This window comes from Ailuropoda melanoleuca, chromosome 4 (genome assembly GCF_002007445.2).
Source record: "Ailuropoda melanoleuca isolate Jingjing chromosome 4, ASM200744v2, whole genome shotgun sequence".
In the NCBI taxonomy this organism is placed as follows: Eukaryota; Metazoa; Chordata; class Mammalia; order Carnivora; family Ursidae; genus Ailuropoda; species Ailuropoda melanoleuca.
In genome coordinates, this window is record NC_048221.1 from 13,952,062 (window position 1) to 13,962,294 (window position 10,233).

The 10,233-nt window shown below is 59.2% G+C and overlaps 1 protein-coding gene across 3 annotated transcripts in view; it reads left to right on the plus strand.

The window, feature by feature from the left end:
- The window catches only part of SLC25A42 (solute carrier family 25 member 42), a 28,589-nt gene extending 19,485 nt beyond the window's left edge, over positions 1-9,104 (plus strand). For 2 of the 3 annotated variants that reach the window (XM_034658109.1, XM_034658111.1), the window contains exons 3-8: positions 1,748-1,853; positions 3,336-3,361; positions 4,196-4,362; positions 4,718-4,834; positions 5,402-5,553; positions 6,848-9,103. In XM_034658109.1, coding sequence (XP_034514000.1) covers positions 1,748-1,853; positions 3,336-3,361; positions 4,196-4,362; positions 4,718-4,834; positions 5,402-5,553; positions 6,848-7,155 — 876 coding nt within the window. In that variant the 3' untranslated portion in view covers positions 7,156-9,103. Of the gene's footprint in view, positions 1-1,747; positions 1,854-3,335; positions 3,362-4,195; positions 4,363-4,717; positions 4,835-5,401; positions 5,554-6,847 lie in introns of all 3 variants that reach the window. The other variant, XM_034658110.1, reaches the window with a different exon arrangement.
- Positions 9,105-10,233: the final 1,129 nt, after the last annotated feature.

Genomic DNA, 10,233 nt, shown 5'->3' on the forward strand with positions numbered 1-10,233 from the left:
TTTTTTTTTTTTAAAGATTTAAATTATTTATTTGACAGAGAGAGAGACAGCCAGCAAGAAAGGGAACACAGGCGGGAGAGCGGGAGAGGAAGAAGCAGGCTCAGTGGAGGAGCCTGATGTGGGGCTCGATCCCAGCACTCTGGGATCACACCCTGAGCCGAAGGCAGACGCTTAATGACTGAGCCACCCAGGCGCCCCTCCACCCTGAGCTTCTGTAGGCGCTGCCTCCTCTCCAGTTACAGTTCAGATGGCCTGTCTACCTTCCGTGTGTCTCCATTTCTCTTTGAGTAAACACCAGCCTGCTCGCTGAGCCCCCAGGCTCCGTGGAGTCCAGCCCTCACCCGTCTTTCATCTCCTCTCCTCCCTGTGCCCCCTCCCTTTCCCTGTGTCAGCCACCCTGCCTTTCTGTGGTCCCCGAGGACGCATGCTTCTTCTCACCAGGGCCCCTGGGTGTTCCATTCCTCCCCCTCTTACACAGTCTCACACACACACACACACACACACACACACGCCATTTAGCTGCACCTCATCCTTCAGCCTCAGCCCCTTATCCCAGACCCCATGCTCTCCCGGGACCCTAAGCCCCCTCCTTAGAGCCGTTCTGGATTGGTGACTCTATGCATTTTTATTTAATTTATTTATTTGAGAGAGAGAGAGAGCTCGAGTAGGGGAAGGATCAGAGGGAGAGGGACAAGCAGACTCTACACTGAGCACAGAGCCTGATGCGGGGCTCGATCCCAGGATCCTGAGATCATGACCTGAGCCAAAATCAAGAGTCGGACGCTTAACTGACTGAGCCACCCAGGTGCCCCTACACATTTGTCTAAAACCTTAGTTCATGTCTGGCTCTCCCCATGGACCGGCAGCCCCAGGGGCAGGGGGTGTTGTACACATGCCTGCCCACACACACGTGTGTCCCAAGGCCCCTCAGGGCACCTGGTTCCTGTCAGACTCCAGGGACTCCTGGGATCATTGAATGACCTACCTCTCACCGTCTTTCCTCACTGCGGAGCCAAGGAAGATGGGAGCCCCTCTGGTCCCCTGCACTCCCCGTGATTGCTTGGCGAGAGTTCTGTGGCCGAGTCAGCTGGGGGAACGGAGACTCCAACCTGATGAGCAGGTGACTTCTTGTGGAACTCCTCATGGGAAGCTTCGAGAAGACTCGGGAAAGTGCTGGCTCTGAGGCTGGCCTCATGATGCAGGCCGGCCACCATCACCGCCACCCTCACCTCGGCTGGATAAAGAACCACAGATGCCAGCCACTGCAGGCCTGATGGAAAGTTGTAGAATGGGGTCACACAGACACAGGGTCTGTTTGCCTGACACCACAGCCTGATCCCCAGACCACAAGGACCCTTGTCCAGTGCACACAGGCGGTGGACACGGCCAGAGTCTGAACTTGGGGTGGGGTGACCCATCGGTTTGGGGTCAGTGCTGTTGTAGGCCGTCTCTGAGAAGTTGGAAACTCATGGGACAGCACCACGAGTGGGTCACCTCTCATGCGGATGGTCCCTGTCACCCAGAAGGTTTTCACTATGTCCCACTCAGGTTCTGTAGCTGGTGGACTCAGCCTGCCCTGTGCCCCACTGTGATCCAGGCCCAGCAGGGCTGTGACACTTGCACAGCTGTGCTTTTTACTGCCCTCAGCCAGGGACAGAAGGAAGATGCTCCTCCTAGGGGAGGTTCCCAGCAGAGCCGACCCCTGTCCCTCTCTCATGACAGACTGTGTTCGTGTGTTTTCTTGCAGAGGGATCACAGGCAAGTTCTCAGCTCCCTCCTGTCTGGGGCCCTGGCTGGTGCTCTTGCCAAAACGGCGGTAGCTCCCCTGGACCGAACCAAAATCATCTTCCAAGGTAAATGCTTTCTGTCCGTCTGTCCTGTGTGACAGAGATGCTTCCCAGCAGTCCTCTTCCTCCACAACCCCAAACCAAGCTGAAAATTGGCTTTAAAACTGCCTCTTTAAAATCCACTTAGAAGCTCTGTTAGCATCCCAGGGCTACCATCACAAAGGACCACAAACCAGGCAGCTTACGTTCCAGAGACCAGAAGTCTGAAATCCAGGTGCCAGCGGGTCGGTTCCTTTAGCGGACTCTAGGGGAGGAGCCCTCCTTGCCTCTTCCAGCGCCCTGGGCTCCAGGCATCCCTGGCTGTGGTCACAGCACCCCAGTCTCTGCTTTCCCCTCCGTGTCTGTGTCCTCTCCTCTTATAAGGACACTTGTCATTGGATTTAGGGCCCACTCCACTCCAGTATGACCTCATCTTAATTTAATTACATCTGCAAAGACCCTGTTTCCAAATAAAGTCACCTTCACTTGTACTGGGCTCGAGGACACGGACATATCTTTCAGGGAGGCCCAGTTCATAGGACCAACACGCTCCCTCCTTAGGTTAAGCAGCCACAGCGTCCCCTGAAGATGAGACCTTTCCATCCCACAGACAGTGACGGGTGCCTACAAGAGGGTGTCACAGCTGGGACCCCTGCCCCTCCACTGTTTGGGAGGAAGGGACTGCAGATTCAAGCCAGGCTGTCCCCACTTGCACAAGCTGGTCCCTTAGCCTCCCTGTGCCTCAGTTTCCTCATCCATTAATATCACCCTCCTGAAGGAGCGAGCTGGCGTGGGAAAGGGCGTGCAGCTGAGCACCTGCCTCCCCGTGCATTGGCAGCGCTGTTACCTGGAGCAAGTGCACAGCGTAGCGCCCTGCAGGGAGCTGGGTTTAACTGGTGGCATCGGTGTGGACACACGTCCGCACAGATGGGAGCGTGAGGGTGTCCAGGGAACATGGCAGACACTCCGCAGACACTCGGGGAGTAGCAGAGGGAGGCTGCATGACCACGACCCCTTCTGGCCGCAGCGGCTCGGGCCCCTGCCAGGGGGGCGCACCGTGGCATCGGGGAGCGAGGTGGCAGCCATCGAGGGTGGGAGAGGCTGGTCAGGGGTGCCACGCCCGCACCTGTGAGTAGGGAGGGCTGGCTTTAGGCAGAGAACACGCCCGAGCCTTGTTCTGAGAGGCCCAGGCCCCTCGGTTGCTCTGCACAGCGGGCGGCTAGGAGGCCTTTCCTGAAGGGGTTTCGTTGAATTGGAGTCCAGCCGGGGGCCTCTGCAGAGACCCTCCCTTCTGCCGGGAGTGAGGTGGGGTGGGGGCACAGCGGTGAGGAGGTGCTGGAGGAGGGCGGCCCTGCTCGGGAAGGCCCCGCACCTCAGCCCTTGGCGGGGCAGCAGCCACAGTGGCTGTTTTCAGTCCCCGTGCTCAGACCCAGCCCCTGTGTTGGGAGTCCCACAGACCGAGGGCCTGTCCTTCACATCTAATGTCTCTGTTGTTTGTTGTTTTTCCAGTGTCTTCAAAAAGATTTTCTGCCAAGGTGAGCTACTAGGTCCCCAACTCCAGGCTCCAGGGCCATCACCGTGTGCCGCTGGGCTGGCAGGAGGTGGTAGAGACACGTGGCCCAGGGGTGGAGGCAGAGGCTTTTCCAAGTGTTTTTTCCCTCTGGATCCCCCACGAGCCAGTTCCCAGGCTGCCAGGTGATCGAGGCCTCCCCAGCAGGCCCCGGGGCAGGGGTCACCTGTCCTGGCACCCCAAGCTCTGCCCGGATGTAGCCCGCTCCGGCAACTAACAGGAGCCCCTCGTCCTTGGGGAGGTGGGGAGAGGACTTGGAATTATAAACCCATAATTTAACATTTGATTCATTTTTTTAAAGATTTTATTTATTAGAAAGTACAAATGCAAGAGCAGGGGGAGAGGGAGGGGGAGGGAGAAGCAGACCCCCCACTGAGCAGGGAGCCTGCTGTGGGGCTCGACCCCAGCGCCCTGAGACCATGACCTGAGCTGAAGGCAGATGCTTAACTGACTGAGCCACCCAGGTGCCCCACATTTGATTCATTTTTAAACAGCAGGCATTACCTTCTTGGGAAAAGATAAAGAATATCTTTAAAAGCTAGACTATGGGGCAGACCGATCGAACACCCTCTGTGTGGGACTGTCATCTGCAAACCTGGTTTGCCCTGGCTCACCTCACTGTTCATAAGGTCAGGAGAGTAGGGAGAGAGGGGTCCCTGTGTGGGGCCCAGAGAATGTGGGGGAGGCAGGGCCGGGTGGGATCGATAATGTAGGCCCCAGTCACAGTGGACAAAAGATGGTGTTCAGCGTGGAGCCGGAGCGGGGCAGGCAAGGGCATTGACCTTGCCCCTCTCCCCAGGAGGCCTTCCGGCTCCTGTATTTCACCTACCTCAACGAGGGCTTCTTCAGCCTGTGGCGCGGGAACTCGGCCACCATGGTGCGCGTGGTGCCCTACGCCGCCATCCAGTTCAGCGCCCACGAGGAGTACAAGCGCATCCTGGGCCGCTACTATGGCTTCCACGGAGAGTGAGTGCCCGCCCCCAGCCGCCCCCCCAGAACCCTCCCAGCTCCATCCCATCACCCTCCCCTCCCATCTTCCGCATGCTCACACTTCTCTCAGACCCTAAGTCCCAGCGGGACCCGTGGTCCCAACTGTGCCCCGCAGTGTCTGTGGGGAAGGAGCACGTCATTCGTCCACACAAACAGATGGGAAGGAGAGGCGGCCATGGGAACCTCAAAATGATACCCACCCAAGAGACCCCATTGCCAGGCCATGAGGAAGCCAGCCCCTGCCCATTCTTTGGTTCTCCGTGCTGGCTGAGACCTGTGGGCACCCAAAGTCTTGGGGGGGGTCTCACTTTCTCTCCTCCCCCTCTTTCAGAGCCCTGCCCCCTTGGCCCCGCCTCCTTGCGGGCGCACTGGCTGGAACGACAGCTGCTTCACTGACCTACCCCCTGGACCTGGTCAGAGCCAGGATGGCCGTGACCCCAAAGGAAATGTGAGTTCCCGGGCCAGGCCTGCCATTCTGCAGCTGCTGCAGAAAGGCCGTAATTGTTTCTCTTACCCTGGCGGTCAGCTTCTCCTTACTCCAAACCAAAAGTTTTCTTCATTTTTTAAAGATTTATCCATGCATTCTTAGAGAAAGAGTCGGGGGCAGGGGCAGAGGGAGAGGGAGAGAGAATCCCAAGCAGACCCCACACTGAGAGAGAAGCCTGACACAGGGCTCGATCGCATGACCCTGAGATCGTGACTGGAGCCAAAACCAAGAGTCGGATGTTTAACCGACTGCGCCACCAGGCACCCCCCAAAGTCTTCATTTTTAATTAGCACAGATAGGTTACAAATGCCCACGGTTAAAAGACGGGCGCTGCTCCCCACAGTGATCTGGGCAGCGAAGGTGGGGTACGGCCTGAGACACGCATTCCCCGTGCCAAAGCTTTCGCGAGGTGGTTACGTTCCTTAAAGAAAGCAAGCGTCACACCAGCCCCTGGCCTGCCTGACCGTAGGGGGAGCTGAGCCCCTCTTCGTGCCCACGGCCCACCCGCTCCGTCCCCCGGTCCTGCAGGTACAGCAACATCTTTCACGTCTTCATCCGCATCTCCCGGGAAGAGGGCCTGAAGACCCTCTACCACGGATTCACGCCCACCGTGCTGGGGGTCATTCCGTACGCGGGGCTGAGCTTCTTCACCTACGAGACACTCAAGAGCCTGCACAGAGGTGAGGGGGGGGTCCCCGCCCTGGGAGGCACAGGCTCCCGGCCCAGGTCCCGGTCAGAAGAGACAGACACCAGGCCGCCACGGAGCCAGCTGGGCTCCCAGCCTTTCGTGCCTGTCGAGTTTTAAGACCAACTTGGTGAAGTCCCGAGTGTCACCAAGGGCAGTGGCAGCCACTTGTGCCTAGAGCGTCCGGGTACAACCTAGCCGGAAGGGGAAGGGCCCTCGTGGGTGGTGGTAATTTGGGGAAATTCGGAAAGCACAGAAAGGCACAGAGAACAGTATACAGCCATCCGTCCACCTGAACCCGCTGCCCCTTTTGTTAAGGAAAACAAACGTTCCAGGTGAAGTCGAGGTCCCGTGTTCCCCACCCTGAGCCCTGCTCCCTCCAAGGCCGCCTTCTAAGAACGTTGTCTCTCATGGTGGTTGGAAACACTTGCTTGTGCCCAGGAACCGTGCCTTGTCGTGTTTCCTGGTTAGAAACAGCAGCCGCGGTAGAGATGCCTCCCACACTTCCGAAGAGCGCCGCGGGGCCCCAGGCCGCCTCTGAGTCCCTAGCTGTCATATCCAAGCTGCTGTCCCATTGTTGTCCTTTTAGCGGTGGAGCGGGCCTCCCCTGCTGGGGGCCGTTAGGTGTTTCCAGGTTGTCAGTAATCAGCAGACACCCCGTCTCTGCGTGCTGGATGTGAGCCCCTGGTTTTGCGATTTTACTCCTGTCCCCACTCTCTCCAGCCCTGTCCCCGCGCACTCACCCGATTCGGGTGCTGGTGGATTCCGTCGTGCTCAGCCAGCGTGCAGAGTGAATAGCGCCTTCTCACTGGGTTTAACTCGTCCTGTTAAATCTGCGAGCACACGTTGTTAAAGAACCCCACTGTTGGGTGCTGCCCCCTCCTGCGTCCCACCCGGCATCCTGCCTGCACGTCCTGTCTGGGCAGCTGCTCCCCTCACCATGCCCCTGCACCCCTGCAGAGGGTCCCACAGAGCGGGTGGGGGGGGGGATGGCGAGGGCAGCAGATGGGAAACAAGTGATTAGATGTGAGCTTGCTCTGGGTGGTAGGACTTGGTTTAATGATTATTCGTGCATTTCTGCCTATTTAAAAACTTTTCTTCTCAAAAGGAGCGGCTGGGGGGTGAGGAGGCCGGGGCAGGGAGGCCCGAGAGTGGGGGAAGCCAGGGGGTCCGGAGCCACGGCAGGGATGGCGGGAGCGTGGGCCCGTGTGAGCGCCAGATGCGGGGCGCCTTCCCCACGGGGGGCCCCCGCTACACCCTGACACGGGCCCTCTGTCCCTCACCTGCAGAGTACAGCGGCCGCCCGCAGCCCTACCCCTTCGAGCGCATGATATTCGGGGCCTGTGCCGGCCTCATCGGGCAGTCGGCCTCGTACCCGCTGGACGTGGTGCGGCGACGCATGCAGACGGCCGGGGTCACGGGTCACCCGCACGCCTCCATCCTGCACACGCTGCGCGCCATCGTGCGGGAGGAGGGCGCCGTGCGCGGCCTCTACAAGGGCCTGAGCATGAACTGGCTCAAGGGCCCCATCGCAGTGGGCATCAGCTTCACCACCTTCGACCTCATGCAGATTCTGCTGCGGCACCTGCAGAGCTAGGGACCCCGGGCCGGCTGCCCTCGGGCCAGGGGCCGAGCTGACCACTGACCCCTTTTGTTTCTGAGCCTGTGGAGTGAGGGTGCGCTCCGTTCCCCCCGGGCACGGCGTCGTCGGAGCACCTTGTAGAACAAGCTGGCAGGCCTGGCCTTGGTCCCGAAGCCAGCGCCAGCGGCCTTTGAAGTGCAATGCTGGGCCTGGTGGGCGGGGGCTCTGGCGCTCTCCCCAGCCCTCCTCCCCGGGGCTGGCCCTGCCTCCTGGAGGGGTTGCCCTAAATGCCCTGAGCTGGGAGTGACCAGCGCCACCTCCTGGCGCCCTGTGACCTTGGATGTGCTCCGGGTTCTGGTGAGCCCATGCCCCCTGGCCCCGGAGCCAGACTCCGCCTGCCGCTGTGCTCACGGAGGGGAGGGAGCCCCAGAGTGTACAGAGAGGCCCGGCCTCCGAGCCCCAGTGAAGTGGGGCCAGCCTTCCGCTCAGCTGGGGCTAGAAAAACAGCCTCTTGCCCGCCACCCCCCCTCCACGTGTCCTGCCTTTGCCATTACTTCCCAGGTGACATGACTGTCACCAAAGCCTCCTCGGGAACAGCCTTCTCCCAAGAGCATTATTTGGATCCTGGACTCCATGGCCAACGTGGGGCCCCAGGAGTGGGTCTCCCCCTCTGTTGCCCACCCACCTGGCCTGTAATGTTCCCAGGAGGGTCGCACCTCCCCCGGGCAGTAGGGTTTGAGGAATCGCCCGGGTTTGGGTCCGAGTCCTAACCTGCAGGCATCTGCTGAGAACTGGGGACCCAGGTCACCTCCTCTGGGCCAGGAAGCTCCCACCGCTGTCCCACAGGCCACACCGACAGAGGCCAGGCCTCAGGCCCTAACCCTCGGCCCCTAGGCACAGCAGCTCCAGGGGGGCCTGTGGCATCTGTCTCCCTGGCGCCCCACCTGAGTGGGCCCTCGGCCAGGATGCAGGGCTGTGTAAGGCACACAGGGTGGTCTGATTTCCGTGAACAGAGTGCTGGAGGTGACTGGCGGCTTTGATCCTCCCGAAGTGGGAGCCCCTGAGATGGTGTATGGCCTGGGGGTGGAAAGTCGGGGTACCCCAGGACACCCCCAGGGAGCCGGTCTCATGGAGAAGTCCCCTGGGGTCTGCCAGGTGTTACAGGAATGCAGAAACACCCATTTCTGAATGACATGTAGAGTTTCTTGATTTCTTTTGGTTTTGCTTTTCAATCTGGCTGCCCCCAGGTCAAGTCACAGTAAACCCTGAAGGGCCCGCTCTGGCTCCAGGCGGAGAGTGACCAGAGGGTGACGAGATCGCTCCCCAGCTGCCATGTGTGAAAGGGTCTGAGAGGGCCTCTTTGCCCCACGCACATTTCCAGTCGTGACTTTCATTTCTCCCTTGTGTTCTGTCCCATTTCTGTTCTTGCCTTGGACCTGCAGGTGTGAAGACCCCTCTCTCTGTCCTTCCTTGCAAGTGTCCACCGGCCAGCCTGAGTCTCGTCCCCAGGGTCCCATGTCTGTTCTGTTGGATGGGCTTCCCACCTCCTCTCCCGGCTTTGCCCAGTGCCCAGGAGAGGCCGGAGAGGCAGGGACCCCTCACAGGGAGATGGGGTGGGGAGCCACCCCAGGCAGGTGAGACCAAATGAATGGTTGGGTGGCACCCTTCTCTGAGCTGCAGGCTGGGCCGCAGAGGAGAGGGCCCCCAGGTCCTGCTGGCCCCAGTGTGCCTCCCGGAGGTGGCTCTCAGCTGAGTGGGCCTCGGTGCAACCGCCCCCCACCCAGCTCCGCACACAGCTGGGCGGTGCCCTTCGTGGCCACGCCCCTCCCACCGGTGGCCATCCGAATCTCGAGTTACATTTTGATGCCATGAAGACACTTTGTTTATATATAATGTTTATATATTTTAAAGATTTGTGCCAAGAGAGTATATTTAATAAAAATTAAAATGACTTTTTTTTTTCTGACCACGTCCTCCTCTTCTTCGGCTCTGAACCCCAATCTCCACCCGCCCCCTCCCCCGCCCCGTGAGCCAAAAACAAGGTTAGGGTTGAGGTTATTCTGACAGATTTTTTAATATGTTCTTGAATAAACTTATTATTAAAGTAGGCCCCACACCCAATATGGGGCTTGAACTCAAGACCCTGAGATCAAGAGTCGCATGGTCAGGGTGCCTGGATGGCTCAGTCGGTTAAGCAGCGGACTCTTGGTTTCTGCTCAGGCCACGATAGCCTGCTCTGGATTCTCTCTCTGCCCCTCCCCCACCTCTGGCTGGGGTGGGGGATTGCATGCTCTAGGGACTGAGCCAGCCAGGCACCCCTTGAATAAATCTTTTTAATGTGTTTATTGTTTGAATTATTACTACATATGGGTCTTCTAGAAAACTCAAACTGCACGAAAGGGTTGCGGTGAGAAGTAGGTCGGCTGGCCGGTTCCTTTCGCCAAGGTGTCTTCGGTTACCAGTTTCTGGGCCTGGGCACCGCTGACATCTGGGCACCTCAGGGTGTCGAGCAGCACCCTTGGCCTCCACCCAGCAGATGCAGTAGCGTCCCTGTCCCCTCTCAGTCGTGACAACCCAACCTGCCTCCAGACGTTGACTAGTGTCCCTTTGGGGCAGAGCCGTCCCCTCGCGTGCGAAGCGCTGACGTGCGGTGCTGACCGCGGCGAGCCGGTGAACAGAAATGGAGTACTTCTCCCGACCACACAGGATCGTGACCACCCCCGTCTATCTTCCCTATTTTCCTCTGCTTGTGGTTCCACCTCGTTTCTCTCATTCTTACTTTTTTTTTTTCAATTGTGAAATGTGTCCCAAAAGGAACGTGCAAGATGTCTGTGGTTTAACGCATGGTAGTGAGAGCCGGTGGCCGTCATGGGTTCCTCCTGCCTTGGCCGTCCCGTGGGTGCCGCACCCCCTCGTGCCTGCTGTGCCTGACACGTGTGCCACTCACGCTCTCTTCTTGAAGGCGTTTCCACCTTCCTCTGTGTCCCTAAACCGCAGGGTGTTGCGCTCTGGGAGCAGAGAGCACGCATAGCCCTGGCTGAGCAAGCAATGGGCCAGGTGGCCAGAGGCACTGCCGCTGCTNGGGGGGGGGGG